The sequence below is a fragment of the Zonotrichia leucophrys genome, chromosome 18 (genome assembly GCF_028769735.1).
Source record: "Zonotrichia leucophrys gambelii isolate GWCS_2022_RI chromosome 18, RI_Zleu_2.0, whole genome shotgun sequence".
Lineage (NCBI taxonomy): Eukaryota > Metazoa > Chordata > Aves > Passeriformes > Passerellidae > Zonotrichia > Zonotrichia leucophrys.
In genome coordinates, this window is record NC_088187.1 from 2,713,767 (window position 1) to 2,732,632 (window position 18,866).

The 18,866-nt window shown below is 51.0% G+C and overlaps 1 protein-coding gene across 1 annotated transcript in view; it reads left to right on the plus strand.

Moving 5' to 3' along the window:
* Positions 1-18,866, plus strand: part of MYO15B (myosin XVB) — a 47,190-nt gene that overhangs the window by 23,920 nt on the left and 4,404 nt on the right. Inside the window, exons 31-62 of the mRNA XM_064728885.1 lie at positions 8-186; positions 863-935; positions 1,359-1,565; positions 1,657-1,736; positions 1,927-2,024; positions 2,207-2,294; positions 3,608-3,718; positions 3,857-3,951; positions 4,534-4,755; positions 5,240-5,336; positions 5,759-5,962; positions 6,214-6,403; positions 6,518-6,608; positions 7,144-7,351; positions 8,763-8,878; positions 9,802-9,861; positions 10,575-10,650; positions 11,721-11,839; positions 12,051-12,169; positions 12,543-12,684; positions 12,805-12,916; positions 13,217-13,377; positions 13,630-13,742; positions 13,856-13,919; positions 14,194-14,266; positions 14,619-14,695; positions 15,462-15,538; positions 16,086-16,216; positions 17,173-17,267; positions 17,536-17,613; positions 18,149-18,257; positions 18,582-18,730. Coding sequence (XP_064584955.1) covers positions 8-186; positions 863-935; positions 1,359-1,565; positions 1,657-1,736; positions 1,927-2,024; positions 2,207-2,294; positions 3,608-3,718; positions 3,857-3,951; positions 4,534-4,755; positions 5,240-5,336; positions 5,759-5,962; positions 6,214-6,403; positions 6,518-6,608; positions 7,144-7,351; positions 8,763-8,878; positions 9,802-9,861; positions 10,575-10,650; positions 11,721-11,839; positions 12,051-12,169; positions 12,543-12,684; positions 12,805-12,916; positions 13,217-13,377; positions 13,630-13,742; positions 13,856-13,919; positions 14,194-14,266; positions 14,619-14,695; positions 15,462-15,538; positions 16,086-16,216; positions 17,173-17,267; positions 17,536-17,613; positions 18,149-18,257; positions 18,582-18,730 — 3,814 coding nt within the window. The remainder of the gene's footprint in view (positions 1-7; positions 187-862; positions 936-1,358; positions 1,566-1,656; positions 1,737-1,926; positions 2,025-2,206; positions 2,295-3,607; positions 3,719-3,856; positions 3,952-4,533; positions 4,756-5,239; positions 5,337-5,758; positions 5,963-6,213; positions 6,404-6,517; positions 6,609-7,143; positions 7,352-8,762; positions 8,879-9,801; positions 9,862-10,574; positions 10,651-11,720; positions 11,840-12,050; positions 12,170-12,542; positions 12,685-12,804; positions 12,917-13,216; positions 13,378-13,629; positions 13,743-13,855; positions 13,920-14,193; positions 14,267-14,618; positions 14,696-15,461; positions 15,539-16,085; positions 16,217-17,172; positions 17,268-17,535; positions 17,614-18,148; positions 18,258-18,581; positions 18,731-18,866) is intronic.

Here is an 18,866-nt window from a genome sequence, read left to right on the forward strand (position 1 = left end):
CTCCTAGGTTTGTGTCAGACTATGGCATGGAGGGCTACAGCGCCGTGTGCCAGCGCAAGATGCTGAGGGCGGCCCAGTGCATGGGGACAGGGCCTGCACCTGCTCGGGCTTACCCTCCCACCCAGCTGGAGTGGACAGCAAACCAGAGGAGAGGGAAGATGGTGCTGGATGTTCACACCTTTAATGGTAACTCACCCTTCTGCCCTCCTCCTGTCTTTCAGTCTCTAAGGTCTTTTCCAGTGCAGAAATCAGCATTGGGGAATAATTCCCTCAACTAAGTGAAGTGGGTCAGAACACTGTTTGCTGGTACAGCCATGGGGGAAACAAGCATCTGAATTTAGATCCAAAACTTGCAAAGTCTTTGCATGGTAGGACCTGCTTCTCAGGCTGAGGGATGAGATTGTCCTGGGTTTGGGCCCTGCTCAACAGAGGGTTATGCATCTCTTCAGGGCTGCTGTCCATTACAGCCCATGCAGCAAGATTTTGCTACAGGGACTTTGTGCCCTTCTCAAATATTACCTGAAGTTGCCTCTTGTGCAACCAGCAGCTCTATGAATTGAACAGAGAACATCCCTACTCTGGCTCCTCGTGAGTGGAGTGATCCCCAAGCAAACCAGGACACTGCATGGGTTTTCACCTGTCAGGTTGGAAATGCCAACCTGTGCCATCAAACATGTTGATATTTTGGATGTGAATGTGATGAATGTGTCCATGTGGAGCCTTCCATGAGCTTTCAGGCCTCCTGTGGCCCTGCCCAGGAGTGTGTGAGACTTTCCAGCTGGGCTCGTGTCCCATGGAATGTGGGTGTTGCTTTGGGTCCTGCCAGGGAGGCTCTGGGCACTGACTTTGCTCTCTGTGCCAGAGGAGGAGTTCTCAGCTGAGGTGGAGTCCTGGATGACTGGGGAGCAGTATGCAGCCTGGATCCTGAGTGCAAGGTACTGCTAGAGGATGGGAGCAGGTCTGGGGGTGTGAGAGGCTGTCACCAGCTCTAAGGCTCAGCCTGCTTTGGTCTGCAGGCTGGGATTTATATGGTTAAATGTAGAATACTAATTTCTTGCCCACTCCAGCCTGTGCTCCCTTCTTCACCCTTAACATAACCCTCAACCATACACAATGCGCTTCTTCAGGAACAAATACTGGTGTGATCTCTGACAGCAGCTTCAGAGAAAAAAAGAATTGATAAAAAGGACAAATCTTGAATTATTCTAAATATTTTCTAACCCTTGGCACTTAATAGTTGATTCACAACCTAAATCTAAAGGATTTAAGACAGGATAGACAAGGCAAGAAGAAACGGAATGTAATGTTTTCCTTCCTCTCCCTTTCCCCTGCCTGCCTGGACACCTTTGCCCTCCCAGGGGCTGTGACAAGAACACTCGAGGGTGGTCTGTCTCCATGTTCACTGGCAACACGTGGCAGGACCTGCTGGGCTGTGACTTTGTGCTGGACCTCATTGGAGAGATGGAGGACACCAGCAACTTCCTCAGCTCCTCCCGGGCCCCCACTGAGTACCCCATCACCCCAGAAAGGGACAGGAGCATCCTGCAGCCCTCTGACCTGGACATGTGAGCCACCTGCTCCTCCTGCCCCACCACCCATGGCCCTGCCACCCATCTTCCAGCACTCTGGTTCTCATCTCATTTTCCTCTTCAACAGGATCCCTCCTGCCCCAGGTATCCAGGCCCCTGCCTTCCCCCCACCCAGCCTCCCTCCAGAGCTTGTTGGTCTCCATCCAGGTGAGCTTTAGCCCAGCACTGTGGCTGGCACTGGGAAGGGCCAGGTGGGCCCCAGCCAGGGCATCAGGGCAGAGGGGGAGTCAGGTGATTCTTCTTGTTGTAGACTCCACTCTGAACCATGACTAATAGGGACTGGAGGCAGGGGAAGCTTTCTTACCTGCCTTGTCACCAGACTTCTCTCTGCTCCCAGATCCAAGGTTTAGAGATGACCTGAGGGTCCCTGTGGGCTTGGATCACTATGTGGATGATCTCTTCAGCCCTGTGCTGCATCAGAGCTCCAGAGCATCTGTAAGTGCCCTGATGTTCCCTCCTGCCTTCTCTCTGCAGCCCTCCTGTCCCTGTGAGTCCTTCAAGGTTTTCCTGCCTATTCACTGCCCCTGCACAGCTCAGACACACATTTGAATGTCTTTCCCTCTGGGAAGTCTGTCCCTCTGGGCTCAGATAACTGTTTTGGGTTTATTTTGATGCAGGATATGGAGAACAGTGAGAATCTCACCAGACGCATGAAAGGCGGTGGGAAGATTGGCCCCACACAGAGAGGAATCTTTCCTTCTACAGGTCTGTAAGGCCATGGGGACACCTGGGACTACATCACCTTCAGTGAGCACCAGTCAGGGAGCCCCTTAAATGCTAATTATTGCATGTTCAGCTGGTTCATGCAGAGCACTGGGCTTTAGCACAGGCTGCACTCCTTCTCCCAGGTGAGACAGATGCCTTGCAGAGGTGTCAGATAAGGGAGCTGCTTTGTTGTGCTTGTAATGTCTCTTCTGAGCTGGCCTTGGGGTCAAGGCAGCAGGTATCTTGTTTCTGACCCAGGCCACCTCTTCCCTAGACAAATATTTGTAAGTCATGTATTCACCTTCTATTCACCCCATGCTTTCACAGAGCAGTTGCTGCCTTTATCAGGGGTGGTTTTAATCTTTTTTATTACTTCCTTGCAGAACTTCCTGTCATCTGTAGCTATTCCTTGGGTTAGTAAGTCTGAACCCTGAAGAGGTTTTGGTTTGTGTGTTTGGTTTCTTTGCTTTTCCTCATTTCTGTGGAGCTGAGACTCTGGCATTTGCAGCAGGGTGGAGTCAAACACCAACATATTAATGACACTGACAAATCTGAATCTGCAGGGGTAGGAACACACCCAGCAGTCTCAGAAAGGTGAGGAATGTCCAGTTCAGTCATTCCTGAGACAGGAACTACTCCTGGCTATTGGAGAGGCTCTGGGGCATGACAAGCCCTGTTACAGATCACTGGCCTGAGGCCAGCTTGTCACTTACCTGGCTTTTTAGATGAGGGAGATGTGTGATGATCACCCCAGGGCCATTCTCACTGGTGAGGACATAATGATCCAGTAGATTTGTGCTGGGTGCTGACTCCTTACAGCTGAGTCTGACCCCCCACCCCTTGCTCTGCTGCCTTCACACTCAGTGGGGTTGGTTTGTGACCCCATATGGGACCTGACTGCTGGGAGCAGAGGAATTCCTGTCTCCCCACAGCTCCTCCCCATGACACACAATGTTCATCCAGCCTTGCCACCCACTACAAAGACACCAAGGTGACAGTCCCAGCCCCAGAGATCTTTGCCCAGTCCTCAAGAGAAAGTCTCTGTAATCATACATAGGCAGGAATTATTTATAAGCTTAATCATGAAGAATGGTGGTGTCCAAAGCTAGGCTGCAGAAAGAGAGTCTGGATACTGCTGTTTAAAATCTGGCAGGCCACACATTTTTCTTAGGTTTCCTTTTTCCACCTGAGTGTTGCTGTGTCCTGCTGTGGTTGGTGCATGTGCAGAGCACCAGAAGTGCTCTCTGGGGTTGCTCAGGATATTCTCATTTGGGATTCTCCAAAGCACTGTGCACTTGTTCTTATGCCTCTAGGATTGTCTGGAATGACCCAAACACCAGTTTACCAGCCCATGCCCTCCATGATGGGGATGCCAGCAGCCATGCCCATGATGCCAGGGGTTGGTGGGGTTGCACCTATGCCAGGTAATAGCAGAGTTTCTGTAACTGCACAGGGGAGGGGGTGGAAGGGGGCTGTCAGTGACACCTGTGCATTTCAGTGTCAGGTGAATGTGGGGAATGTTCACTGTAGGATTTTGAAGATATGTGTGTTTTCTTCCACAGCCATGATGATGCCCCAGCCCGTGGTTCCAGCTGTGGATCCCAGCCAGCTGGCAGCACAGCAGCAAGCCTTTATCAACCAGCAGGCCATGCTCATGGTGAGTGAAGGGCCCCAGGGACTGGGGAAGAGCCACACCTTGGTGTTTGTGCCTGGAGGGGGAGCCCAGCTCTCCTCGTTGGGCCTGCCCTGTGTCACTCTGGGCTCACGTGCTGGGGTGAACTCTGTTTTAATCCCCACTATAAAGTGGGCATTATTTAAGGCTGCAAAACTGGGAGCCCTTTTTTGCCCCTTTGTGTCCATGGGAACACTGAGGCACCATCAGTGAGTGAGGAGCAGAGACAGGAGCAGGCCTGAGAAGATTCAGCTCTAATTCCCATGGGTTTTAAGCTGGGATTTGCTACAGATGCAGGCCTGCAGTGTTCTGCTTTCTGTGCAAAGCCCTGTAAGTGCAGGGCAGCCCCAGGCCAGCAGCTGAGCCTTTGAGGGGTGTTAGGAGCTCTGCATCCTTGGCCAGGTGGGAGAAGACTCCCTGGGCATGCCTTGGCCACACACTGGGAAATTTGTTGTGCACTATGTGGATGTTTTGGGATTGATTAACAGTGAAAAAACAGGACAGGCTGTGACTGATGGCTGGGTTTGTGCTGCCTAGAGCTAATGGACACTGCAATTCCTTCCCCAGGCCCAGCAGATGACCCTTCAAGCCATGACCATTTCCCAGCAGCAGCAGCAGCAGGAGCTGCAGAAGCAGCAAAAGTCCCTTGAGAACTCCAGGCCAAGAGCCTCCAGCCCAGCCCAAGCCTCAGCCCCAGCCACTCTCCCCAAACCCAAGAAGCCTCCCAGCAGCCAGGCTGCTGCAGCACCATCAAGGTCTCCAGAGCCACCAGCTAAGGCCAAAGAGCTGGTATGAGAAACAAGCAGTGGTGGATTTGGTTTGAATTTGTGTTTGGTGTTTGCTCTGTGTCCATCCCTGTGTGGCCCTGGTTTGGCAGAGAGGAGAGCAGAGATTTGTGCTTCCTGATGATACTGAGACCTTTCAAACTCTGCTTGCTGAGTCTCTAAGGATCAAACCTCAGTGGCTTTTGCTCTGTGGAGGTTTGGCTGCAGGGTTGGCCAATTCATTTCATTTAAGCTGAAATTTTCCACAGGAGAATTAATTACTCTGAGATCTTTATCATCCAGGAAAGTGTGTTGGGCCTCTAACATAATCCTCCTTCTCTGTGCTTGGCTGAGGGTTCCTTGTGTTAGAAACTGACCTACCAGGACACTCCTGGGTGTGGAGAGGTTCTAGATCAGAACAGTTTGAGACAAAATCACCCCTGAGCTGAAGGGCACTGCAGAGCTACTGCTGGCTGGTGCTAACTAAACCAGCTGTGCACTGTCTGCAGGATTATGACTATGTGGAAGAGGAGTTCTCCAGCAGTGAGGATGATGATTGTCCTCGGGAAACCTTCCAGCAGAAGAGAGAGTACTTCCAGAAGATGGGTGAGTGTCTGCCACTCTGGGATTTCACTCATCAGAACACCTTCCTGGCATGCCCACGTGTTCTTGTCTCCCTGTCTGAAATCCAGCTAATCCCTGCAGGAGCTGCTGGTGATGTGTGTGCAGGAGTTTGGGGTTCCTGTTCAGGAGCTGCTGGTGATGTGTGTGCAGGAGTTTGGGTTCCTGTTCAGGAGCTGCTGGTGATGTGTGTGCTGATGGAGTTTGGGGTTCCTGTTCAGCTAGCTCCAATTCAGATTGTGATTGTAGTGGGGCCAGTTTTCTAGAAATCTCTGGGCATGTGACTCAGACATTCGCCCTCACTCTAGCAAAGAGGTTCTTGCTGACTGAGGCAAGAGTGAGAACTGTGCCATCAGTGCCAGGGTTTGGTTTGGGTTAGATTAGCTCAAGTTCCCCTTTCTATGCAGGAGAGCAGCACATCCGAGTGAAGAAAGTCAGACCTAGCAAAACCTGGACTCCTCCAGCAAAACCCCAGCCAACAGAGGAGGAGGAGGAGGAGGAGGAAAAGAGAGAGGAGATGGAGAAGAGGAAAAAAGAGGAGATGGAGAAGAGGAAAAAAGAGGAGCTGGAGAAGAGAAAAGAAGAGAAGCCTGTCCCTAAACCAGAGCCAGGTAAGATGTTGGGCAGTGGAGACTCAAGCAGGTTGACAAGGAAGACCTTCCCAGGAACACCAGGCCAGGATTTAGGCAGAGGAGGAAAGGATCTGACTCTTCTGGGAGTCTGCATCTTGACAGGAGAGGAAAGAGGAATGTCAGGCCATTGGTAGTCAGCATCAGAGGGAAAGAAAGGGAAGATCAAGTGAGATGAAGGGATTTCTCCTGTGTGTTTGCTCGACTATTGATTAAGGCTCTCACCCCAACAGCTCCTGCTTCCCCTATGCCACCTCCTGAGCCAAAGCCAAAAAAGGAGACACCAAAACCAAAGAAGGAGCCGCCTGTAGTGAAGCCTTCAGGCCCAGAGAAGCGTCCTGCACCCAGCCATGAGATCGGGAACATCATCAAAATGTACCAGAGCAGACCAGCCCCCGAGCCCCAGCCCATCCAGCCCAGCAGGTGAGAGTGTGGGATCCCCTGTGGGCAGGGGGGACATGGGGGTTCTCTATCTCAGCTCTGCCAGTGGCTCCATTATGCCCAAACCCCATAATGCTGCTCCATGTTCCCTTGCAGGAAAGTATCCAAGCCATTTATAAAGAAGAACGACCCCAAAAATGAGGCTCTGGCCAAGCTGGGAATGATGAACCCCTCACCTCAGCGATCAGTGAGTTCTTTGCTCTCTGGTTACTTCAGGAGCTCAGCAGAGAGAGCCTGTTCATCCCATCTCCAGCAGGCTGGGATCCCCCTGGTGCTGCAGCAGCAGCCAGGTCATTTCTGGTTGGGTTGTGAGATAGCTGGGAGCTCACACCATGCTCCTGCCCACCCTAGACTGGTTCCAGTCTGTAAAGTCATCTGAGGTCCTGAAGAAAAGGCTCTGGAGCAGCAAATCCTACTGTGAGATGCTAAAGGCTGATGTGGAAGCAAGCTCCAAATGTTCTCCACATTGGGCACCAAGGCTTTGGCTTGTTAACATCCTTTTTTCCTTTCCAAACTGGAGGCTTTGATCTCAAATACTTGGTCCTCTGGGTTTGGTTGATCATCTCTTTGTAGATTTTGTGTTGATCTAAAGGCAGTGGTGGGCTGTTCCCACAGGTCTTGCTCCAGGGGCTGCTGCCACAGGATGATTTAGAACAGCAGTGTCAGGACAGAGCCCAGCAATGCAGGGAAAGAATGGCTCAAAGGGTTTTTTTGTCTTGCAGCCATCTCCTGTGCCACAGGAGAAGAAAATACCTCCACCTGTCAAGCCCAAGCCAGGCCCAGCTTCCAGCTCTATCAAGGAAAAGCAGCTGCCCCTCTTATCCATCTTCAAACCAGAGGGTGCCCCCCCAGCTGCCCAGGCCCCTCATGCTCCCCCTCTTCCCCCAGCAACCCCTGAGGACCAAGGCTGGCAGGAACCCCCAGGGAATGGTGAGTATTTGTTTCACCCATGTGGGATTTGGTAGGGCAGGGAGGGGATGGGGCTGGAACCAGCCCAGAGAGTCCTGGCACAGGTCCTGGCACCAGGCAGCGTGCCAGGGACTGAGCTGTGTGCCACCAGGGAGGTGCTGCAATCTCATCTGTGAGCAATCAGAGATGTCACAGTTCCAGCCTGGCCCAGAAACCAGCGTGGCACTTCCCAGCTCTTAACTCTTCCCTTCTGAAAAATGCAGCTAAAAATAGAAAGGTCCTTGGGCTACAGCTTTATCAAGGTCCAGCCCACAATACTTTTATTGTTTGCCTGCAGCATAATTATCAAAGGAGCAATTAGTGGGTGGACTTTAGACCAGGGAGCAATGGGAAGCCAGAACTTTCACCTTTCCCTCTGGTGAGGGACCTTAGAGACAGACTGAGGAATAGGGAGTGTTTCTCAGAGGGAAGCTGAGCCTGGGAGACCTTGGACACATAAAGAATGTTTGGATGCTGCCCATTTTAAAAAAGTAGAGCTAATACTTCTCAGCAGTAGTTTGGAAGTGTTATTCAGTCTTAGTTTTGCCTCTGAATTTCAGTGTGAGCCTCAATTCATTTTATGCATTGGATACCTGTATCAAGGTATTTCGAGCTGTTTAAAATTCTCATCAGCATCACATTTCATACCCTGCAAGGAGCAGTCAGTCAAACACATTACTGAAGGACTCCATCCTGCAGCAACTTCCCTGCTATAAAAGAATTTCCCTGTTACCTCTTCCTCTCTTAAAAAATTATTCTTTAGGAAGTCCTGTGAAAGTAAATCAAAGTTACTGCATTAGCCTGAAAAATTCCTTCATGCTTTGGAATAGGGATATAGAAACAGCTGAAGCATGGGAATTACAACATTATTTGTCTATGGACTCTGAAGTTTTGAAAGCTGGAAGTGCTTAAATAAAGACATTCCTACCTCATAAAGTGAGAACTTTGAGCAGTTGCCTTCAGACTGAGCCTGTCTGTAACACATCTGCAGAGAGAGAATCTGGTGCTAGTTTTGGGTGCCCTGAACCAGAGCCTTGCAGCCTCCAAGCTCAGGGGAGAACTTTTCTGTCCCTCTGAAAGCTTTAGCAGCCTGTTTATAATGACACAAAGTGAAACCTGTGTCTCCAACCTCAAGCACTGGGGCAGTGTTTCGTGTGGGAGGCTGAGTGCTCCCCGTGCCTGGAGGGTTTCTGTTCTTAGCAATGAATTTGTGGCTAGACAGTGGAAGTGTAATTCCCAGAAATTCTGGGAATGACTGGTTTGTGCTTCAGGAGATTCCCTGACAGGAATATTCCATCAGGAGCTGTCTCTTTTCTCCTGGCAGGTCTTTGGGGGGTGGAAAGGACCTTGTAACCCTCAGAGCCCATCTTCACTGCTTTTTCTCCCCACACAGACTCTGCTGTGACAGTGGCAGGTGATGATGGGATCAAGACCCAGCTGTACAAGCTCACCACCAGCGTCAGCTTCTCCTATATTGACCCTGCCTGGAAAATTTTTCTGCGCAAAGAGGTTCAGTTCCTCAGCTGAGGATTGGCTGGGGGGAGCTCGTCCCATCTCTGGTTAAAATGGGTTTATTTGGTCACAGGCACTCAGTGTAAGATCAGAGCACAAAGATAATTCTGGGATCACAGACCCAGGAGTTGGAGGCAGGGGATCATGTCATGGGGAATCTGGTCCTGCTCTGCCTTGCTGACACTTGTGTTTCAGTTTCTCTGCCTGTCCTTTCCTCCCTCTATAGAGCACTGAGATATCTAAAACTGAGTTTGTTGTTGCCTGGTGCTTTCCTGTTAAAACAGTACAAATGTGATGAAAATCAAGTATTGGAGAGTGTGCTAAACTCACCAGGGTTCATCCCTTGGTCTGAGCACTCAGGTTTTGGTTCTTTATTACAGTGACTTGAGGAGGTCACTGGGTGAGAGAAGGACGAGAATCTTGTTTCTTGATCAGAAGGCTTGATTTATTGATATATAATATATAATACATTATAACTATACTAAAAAGAATAAGGAGAGAGCTTGCAGAGAGCTGCTAAGCTAAGAATAGAATAGAAGGAATGAATAACAAAGTTCTGTGTTCAGGGAATCTCCCCTGAGCTGCTCCTGTGATTGGCCCTTAGTTAGAAACACGCAAGATGAGCTAATCACAGGATCACTTGCCACATTTCACAACAGCCGATAACAATTTGTTTACATTCTTTTTCTGGAGCTCTGCTTCCCAGAAAATAGACAAATCTCAAAGAAAAGATTTCTATGAAGAAATGTCTGCGACAGTTCTTCACTCCTGGTCCTTCTGTTTACATTCTCAGTGTCTCCTCCCTGCCTGTGCCTGGAGATGAACTCACTCCTCCTGGCAGCAGGGCATATGAATTGCAAAACATCCCCAGGAGCTACCTCTGCAATATCTGTAACACCACTATTGCCCTCCTCTTGCAGGTGTTTTACCCCAAAGAAAATTTCAGCCACCCTTACTGTCTGAACTTGCTGTGTGAACAGGTAAGCACCGGAGTGTGGCTCAAAGCCAGCTGTCTCTCTGGGGACAAAACACTCCATAATTACATTGCATGAGTTACCTGCACGTCTCCATCCCCAGCAGTGCAAGTCTCTTCCCCAGATCCATCCAATCCCTGTTCACTCCTCTCTGAGGCTCAGCTTAGCAGCCTCAGATGCTCCAGCTATCTATACAACAATAAAAGAACTTTTATTATTGCTTGATACAGCTTAATGATGAACATTACCTGCTTACCACCAGGGTACTTTTGGCAGCAGGTTTTATGTCTAGTCATAAAATTAATGAAAAACACATATATAATATCAGTGCTTCAGTAAATTGACTATTCCATCACTTTTCAAAATGACCTACTACATTTTTACAGAAGACTTCCTTGCTCATGCAACTTTTCATTACTTTTCCCCTTGTATTTATTTAAAGACTGGGATTCAGTAAACAAATATCTAATCTAGGACTTTGAAGAAGTAGTCTAGGGCTATTCCAAAAGTAATATATACCACTGTTTTGGATAATGGTTATTGTAACACCTTTATTTACTTTTCCTGCAAGTTCTCCTTTTCCCTTATTATTCTAACTGCTACCTAGAGTGAGACAGGTTAAAACACCTCAGGAGAAATCAATCAGCATTGTGACATCATTACAACACTGCCAGGTGTGGCCTTTGCAATGGCAGCCTCTCTGTTCCCTTGCTCTGCAGATCATCCGCGACACCTTCTCCGAGTCCAGCTTCCGGATCTCCCGGGAGGAGAAGCGCAAGATGAAGGATCTGCTGAGTAATTACCAGCCCCATCACCCCTTCCCCTCTGTGCCCATCCCAGCTTCTGCTCTGGAGTGCAAAACTGGCCTCCAAGCCTTTCAGTCAGTGCTAAGGGCAGAGGAGAATTGTTTGTCACTGCAGCAGGAAGGCGCATTTGTAGAGTGCAGTGTAGGAATGTTTGTTTATTCCCTGAAATTTCGGTGAGCCAGAAAAACGTAGTTCTGAAATGTTTTTTTGTGGGGAGGGGAAACTGAAGCCCAAGAATAGGATTTTGATTTGTTTCAAATTCCAACTGTCATCTCTGACATGATCTTTGTGGAGAAAGGGATAGAAACCAGTAGTAGATTGGTGTATGCAAGTGTCCTTTCCCCTCTACATGTGGTTTGCTGTGGGGGTACCAGTCATTGGATTTTCTGGGTCTGGATTGAAGGCACTTGACACAGTAATTCATGCTTGGACTCAGGTGTTTATTATTTCTTATCAGTAAAACAGTCTCACTACTGTGAGTTCTGCAGCTTTTCATTAGAAGGCACAAAATGGCCAACAATCTCTTGTTACAAGGTCTTTTAAGACTAAACTATCCAATTTAGAACTGACACCTGGATTATTTTCCCTTTTAACCCAATAACTGATCCCAAAGAGCTGCAATGGGGACTTTTCCACCCAATTACAAAATGCCACCCAAACCCATGAAGAAAAAGGGAGAAGGAGCATAAAGAAGAAACCCAGGATGAAACCCTGTGCCCTCCATCTTGCTTCCATCCACAACCCACTAAAAACCCCAAAACCTCAATTTCTCACCAAGTGATACACCTACACTACTCTCTATAATCTATTTCACACTTTTCTGGATTCCAGTTTATCTTGAAGTCTAGGAAACTCTTCATGAATGAGGGTCAAAGTCAGTGCTCTCTTGGGGGTCAGGGCACCCCAGAGCAGACAGAGAAATATTCCCTGTGGTGCCCTGGGTTTGCACAGTTTGCTGTGCTGTGAGCACAGAGGGACTGCTGGGAAAGAATCCCTGGGAAGAGGGAGACTTGGCCACCTTTGTCTTTCTAAACAAGTAACTGTTCTGTGACCCTGCAGTGGAGTTCCGAGTTGGCAGCAATGCCCAGTCCATCCAGGAGGAGGGGATAAAGAAGAGGATTGTAGTGGCTGCTCGGGACAACTGGGCCAACTATTTCTCCCGCCTTTTCCCAGTTCAGGTGAGCCTTGATTCTCTCACCAGCCCCTGGGCTTGCTTTAGCTGTGGCTCCAGTTCACTCTCTCTGTCCCCTGCCTGGCCACACTGCAGGGATTCTGTACCTTCCATACCCTGCAGGGTTTCACACCCCTCGTGTGGCACCTCCTTTCCCTGGTGCCACCTGTGCAGGTGGGATGGAGCCTTTGGTTCTCTGTGCTGCACTTCCCTTACAGGGTGAGAAGGGAAGTGATGTGCAGCTCCTGGGTGTTTCTCACCGGGGCATGAGGCTGCTGAAGGTGGAGAAAGCAGCTGGATACCATCCTGAGCACCTCAAGATCCTACGCAGCTACGGGTGAGCAAAAGGGCCCTGGCTGCTGCTGCAGGACAGTTTGTGTCTGGCAGGGTGTTGGAGGCAAGCTGGATGGAGGAGCTGAAAATTCTGAGTTGTGCTGTGCTCTCTAGGATTCCCCTAGGCCAGCTGTGACTCACTGACCCTCCTTTTAACGAGTCTGGCTTCTCCTTTTCCTTCCTGCCTTGAGCTTTGCTTACAACAAGTGAGCTCTGGGGGTGAATCAGCCCCGTGTGCCATCACAGGGAGCTCCTCAGGGTGAAAGCCATGAGCAGCTGGAGAATGGAGAATGTTGAGGCATGTCTCCATTCCCAGTCCTTGGAATGGGCTCCCATCCCCACGTTCTGCATCCCAAACATGCTGGCTTGTGTTCCAGCTTTGCAGAGGTTCTGTCAGTGGAGATGAAAGGCAGCAACTCCCTGGAGTTCTCCCTGAAGACAGAGCAGCTCATCCTGCACTCTCCAAAGGCTCCGTGCATCAAGGACATGGTGGAACTCTTCATGCAGGAGCTGAGGCAGGTGAGGCAGCAGCTGGAGGGCGGTAGGGAATGAAGGTGGTTTCCCTGATGAAACAGAGATTGTCCATGGGGTGCCATGATCCTTGGGATGAGATCTGACCCGGCCTTGGCCTTTCCCCAGGACACCAACTACGTGGTGGCTCTGCGCAGCTACATCGTGGACGACAAGAGCCTGCTCAGCTTCAACAAGGGCGACCTCATCGAGCTGCTGCCCATGCAGGGCGTGGAGCCAGGTGAGGGGGAGTGTTGGGGTGGGCAGGACCAGGACCAAGGGCCTGCTGGATCCATGGTGCCAGAACCAGAGGAATACAGGGGGGGCTGGCATCATCAGCCTCCAGCTCTGCCAGACAAGCCTTGACCCAGTTGCCTCAGTTATAGGAATACATGTTATATATACATATGTGTGTGTGTGTTTCCTTAGAATGCAGGAAAACCTGGTGAGTCTGATGCTCTCCTTTGCCAGCAGAGAGCTTCAGTGCTCGTTTCTCCTGGCAGCTGCCCTGCTTCATGACCCTTTCTCTGTCCTTTTGCAGGGTGGCAGTTTGGCTCCACGGGTGGCCGCTGTGGTCTCTTCCCCACCAGCCTGGTGCAGCTGGCTCCTGCCATTGACTACCTCAGCAGCAGCATGGACAGACGGGGGGAGCAGAGAAAGGGCACCAGAGCTCCCCCAGAGAGCAGGAACACCAGCAGGGAGGTGAGCAGCCCTTGGGGAGAGACACCCAGGGCACATGGCTGGGTTCAGCGGGGCTGCCATGGCTCTGGGAGTGTCTGAGCTCTGAGGGCACAGGGAAGATGATGAGGGCTTAGTCTTTGCAGATGAGACACTCAAATCCATCACAGTGTTGGAGGGGAGGCACCACACACACATGAGGCCTGGCAGCTGAGAATACACACTGCAGAGTTCCTCAGCTGATGTTTTAGGGTGGGTTTGGTGGTGTTCCTGCAGAGTTCTGTCCTCAGCCTGACACCAGAAGCCACCAGCACCATGTTAGTGCCCGCTGGTGACCATTACACCATGATTGACTTTGCCACCGCCTACTTCCGAGAGGCTCAGTCCGTGTGAGTAGCCTGAGCTCCTTCCCAAACAGGACCTGGGGAGCCTGACCCACCCCAGGCTCCTTCTGGGGGTGTTTCTTGGACTCTCTTGGACATGTTCCCTCTCCTCTGTCTAGGCAGGGCCTGAAGGGGACATCTGCTGAGAAGAAGGATGTGGCTGAGCTGGTGAAGCACACCAAGGTGAGCTCAGCCTCTGCCCCTGGCCCAGCCAGACTCCAGCTCCAGCCCTGCCTCTGGCTTTGTCCCACATGAACAAGGAACAGATCCTTGCCTGCAGTCTCTGGACAAGTTTAGGTGTCCTGTGGGGTCCTGGCAGCTCAAGTGTGTGACCTCCAGCCCTGTGTGACCCCCAGCCCTGCGTGACCCCCAGCCCTGTGTGACTCCCCAGCCCTGTGTGACCCCCAGCCCTGTGTGACCCCCAGCCCTGCTCTGTCCCTGTGTTCTGGCCCTGCAGGTCCCAATCCAGGCGTCTCTGCTCCGCTACTCTGACAGCGAGCTGAACGAGCTGGCTACAAAGAACTTCCAGAGTAAGGAAGGAGCTCCCTGGGACACAGCAGTGCAGAGGGGAGTGGGGTGGGCAGGGTGGGCACACACAGACATGGGGGGCACAGTGGGAGGGGAAACTGGGTGAGGAGGGCCCCTTCCAAGGCATTTCTGAGTTCATAGGCCCCTGTGTGCTTGCTGAAACGTTCTAGCAAAAGGGACTTTGCCTGGAGCTCCAAGTGTCCCAGAACACTCTGCCTGGGCTTTGGGCTGACTCCTCTTGTCCAGTGCAAGCCTTGTCACAGCAGAGAAGTGTTCAGGACATTTGCTTGCCCACTGCCAGCCCCATGGCAGAACCACCCCAGCTCAGACTAAAGGCCAGGCTTTGCCTTGCAGCGCTGATGAGGTTCATGGGAGATCAGCCAAAACACAAGCACCAGGCTGAGGTCCAGTGCATCTATGAAATCCTTCAGGTTTGTGAGCTTCCCCTGGGGAAAGTGCAGGAGCACCAATGGGAGTGGAGGGCCAAGACCTTGCTGGGAAGGAGAAGGGCAGGGAGAGCCATAATGGCACCTCCTGCACGAGGAAGGGAGATGAAACAGACTGTGGGGAGGGTTTGCATGTAAATGGTTCCCCTGGATATCACTGTCGGGATGAGAGCACAACCTGCCTCTGCTCTCTGCTCCTTTGAGCCTAAATAGCACTGGAGACCAGAGGCTGCAAAGCCCAAACCTTAAGCCAAACTGGCAGAGCTCTGAAGCTGGAAGAGGAAAGGCACAGGAATTATCTGGGGATTGTGACCGTGTTCACAGGGGTCTCATGTTGAGGGAGGAGACGAGGATCTGTATCCATGTTTCAGAAGGCTTGATTTATTATTTAATAATATATATTACATTAAAACTATACCAAAAAAAAATAGAAGAAAAGGTTTCACTAGGCTAGCTAAGCTAAGAATAGAAAAGAATCATAACAAAAGTGTGTGGCTAAGACAGAGAGCCCGAGCCAGCTGACTGTGATTGGCCATTAATTCTAAACATCCACATGAGACCAACCACAGCTGCACCTGTTGCATTCCACAGCAGCAGATAATAATTGTTTACATTTTGTTCCTGAGGCCTCTCAGCTTCTCAGGAGGAAAAATCTCAAAGAAAAGATTTTTCATAAGAGATGTCTGCAACAGAGGATGTCTCTGATGCTCTCATCCCCTCTCTGATGCTGTTTTCTCCTCTCTGGATGCAGCTGTGCAAGGAGAAGGAGAATTTGCACGATGAGATCTACTGCCAGGTCATCAAACAGGTCACCCACAACCCTCAGCAGTGAGTACCAGCCCTGGCAGCTGCTGTGTGTGCACAGCTGGGGAGGAACCATCTGCTGCAGGGACAGCACGGCCAGGGGGAGGCTGTCCCCTCATGATGGGCTGTCCCCAGCTGCTCCTGCTGAGCACTCAGGAAATTCTGCAGTCACAGGGTCTGGCATTTTCACTTTAGTGGATATTTTTCCTTATATTTCTGGCTGCTGATCCATCTGGGCACCAGTAAACATTCCTGGTGGCTCCTGCTCGTGGTGCTGCTCAGAGCCCTGATCTCCTCCTCCCAGCCTTGGGGAATTGATGAACACCAGTCAAGGCCTGGCTTGGCCCCACACTGCCCTGGGAGGTGGTGTGACCTTGATTGTTCCCTTTCTTTGCTTGCTGTTGGAATAACTGAATCAATCTCTTACTCAGCACAAGAAACCTCTGACCAAGGGCTGACACCTCCTTTTCTGCCAACTGCCAGAGGTGTTCAGAAGGGCACAAGCTCACTTGGAGCTGCTCAGAGCAGCTTGTATTGTCCCAAGGTGCCCACAGTCCTTTCTGATCCACAGGGAGAGCGAGCTGCGGGGCTGGTTGCTCCTAAACCTGCTCACTGGGTACTTCCTGCCTTCCAAAATCCTGATGCCCTATGCCACCAAGTTCCTGCAGCTGGCCAGCAGTGATCCATCCAGCGCCCACCATGGTAAGACCGTTTGTGTCCTGTAAAGCAAATATTCCAGATCTAATCCCCCCTCCTGTCATTCTTCTGTCCCAACATTGTCATGTTTGGATGTGTCCTGGTAGGGTGGGAGTGAGGTCAAGTCTCTTTGCTCTCCTACCAGTGACCATGGGTGTCTTGGTTTGAAAAAACAAAAAAACAGGTGTCTGCCAAGGAAGGCAAGAGCTTCCCCTTAAATGGAAAATGTAAACCCCTTCCCTCTGAATTATCATAATTTTGAAATTAAGGGGCTCTCAGGCAAAGATATGGGAGTAGGAATAACAGTTCTTTATGAGGAAAATTTAAAAAATACAAATGTAATAGTACAAAAAACAAGACTACTGATGGAGTGAGACCATGCCCTGCCCCCTGTGTGTCAGGGGGTGTCCCAGCCCCATGCCATGGGGGCTCAGCCCTCCTGCAGTGCCAGCTGTGGCTCTGCTGCAGCAGGGATCCTGCACAAGGGGGGAGTTTTCCTCTGCAGCTCCAGGGCTGCTGCAGATGGGCCTGGGCTCCCTCTGGCCATGCAGGGCAGCAGAAAGCTGCTCCTCTGGCAATGCAGGGGGCAAAGGCTGCTGTGCTGTGCCAGGCTCAGATTGGATCCAGGTAGGAATGCTTGGCTCCTCCCCTGGGCGGAGCATCTCCCCATGGGATGCTGGGATTGGATCAGCCCTGCAGGGACACTCAGTGGCCATGGACAGCAGAGATCTCCTGGAGGGAGGGTTGGTGTGGGAGAGATAAAGAAAAAACTGCCCCAAGGACAGCAGAGAACTGCCCCAGCTCTGACAGATGGGGATAGAACACACACACACCCCCAGCCACATTTTGCAACCTAAGACAAGGAGTTAAATTCAACCCATCCAGGATGACCCAACAGCACAGGACACCATGTTTGGTTCTCTGTTTGGCTCAGCACATGGAGCTTTTTCCTTTTCCTGCAGATATAGCCAAGATCTGCCAGAGCAACCTGCGCAAAAACTTCCTGTACGGGGGCCGCCGGCACCTCCCCTTCCCTGTGGAGATGGAGGCACTGCTGGTATGGGGGCAGGGAGGTGGGGGACAGGGGGCAAGGGCGACAGGGAAGAGCCTTTGGAGGTGCCACATGCAGTGTGACGGGCAGTGGGTGTTTCAGGAGAGGAAATGGAGCGTGGGCATGGAAGGAGCTTGGGAGGTGCAGGCCATGGAGTGGGCAGGGAAAGGGAGGTGCTGTGGGCAGGCAGGGGCAGCAGGGAGGGGGAAGGAGGGACAGACATGTGGGGCTGATGGGACCCTGCATGTCTGCCTGCCTGACATTGTCCTTGCAGAAGGGACACGGCGCCCGCCGGCTGGTGGTGCTGATGCCTGGAGGCCTGGAGTACCTCACCAGGATCAGGACATTCACTGTGAGTTGGAGCTGGGAGTTCCTTCAGGGGTCTGGACTCTGAGCCACACTGTGACCGTGTTCACAGGGGTCTGAGGATGAGGGAAGAGAGGAGGATCTGACTCCGTGTTTGAGAAGGCTTGATTTATTATTTTATAATATATATTATGTTAAAACTATACTAAAAGAATAGAGGAAAAGGTTTCATCAGAAGGCTAGCTAAGCTAAGAATAGAAAGGAATGTTAACAAAGGCAACTGTCTCAGACTCTCTGTCCAAGCCAGCTGGGCTGTGATTGGCCATTAATTAGAAACATCCAAGATGGCCAATCACAGATGCACCTGTTGCATTCCACAGCAGCAGATAATAATTGTTTACGTTTTGTTCCTGAGGCCTCTCAGCTTCTCAGGAGGAAAAATCTCAAAGAAAAGGATTTTTCATAAAAAGATGTTTGCAATACTGCACCAGGGAAATCCCTTATCTGACAAGGAAGAATGTGTCTGCCTCCTCTTGGGCTTGCCTGGTCAGGGTACTCATTTCCTTCTCTCCTTGCTTCAGGTGGCCAAGGAGCTCTTACAGGAGATCTGTGAGCAGATGGGAATAGGTGAACAGCAAGAAACACAGGACTTTGTTCTCTTTGCTATCAGGAGTGACGACAAAAATCTCGGCAAGTAGAGACCAGCATGGAGCTTCTCTCTTCCAGCAGCCTCTGCAAAAAGGAGCATCACAGCTCCTGCTTGGAATAGTTCCTCCACCCTTGCTGCCTCCTGGGAGGGTCCTCTTCAGCAGTTTCCCTCTGCATTAGGGTTAAAGATTGATCCTTCTCAGGGGCTGTGTTGCTTGTTCCTGAAAGAGGTGTGGGGTTCTGTGTCCCTTTGGAATGGCTGATGGTTGGAACTGAGGTGGGCAGGGGGGAACTGAGGTGGGCAGGAAGGCTCCAGTCCCAGCCACTCCCCCAAGAAGGATGGATGACTCTCTCTGTGTCATGCAGGTAAAATGGTGAGGCCAATAAAACTGGAGGAGTATCTCCATGATTACCTGCTGGAGGACATGCTGGTCACCGTGACCTTACGCAGGCTCATCTGGAGGACACCTCTGCACTTTGACAACCAAGTTTACACAGATGTCCATTATGGACAGGTAAGCAAGAGCAGGACCCTCCCTAGCAGGGACAGAGGTGGTGTCCCAGCCAGCAGGAGTGTCCCAAAGGGCTGGAAAAGCAGGAGGGCTTTGGCTGATAGGCTTTGTGTGCTGTTTCTGGGAGTGACTGAGCACT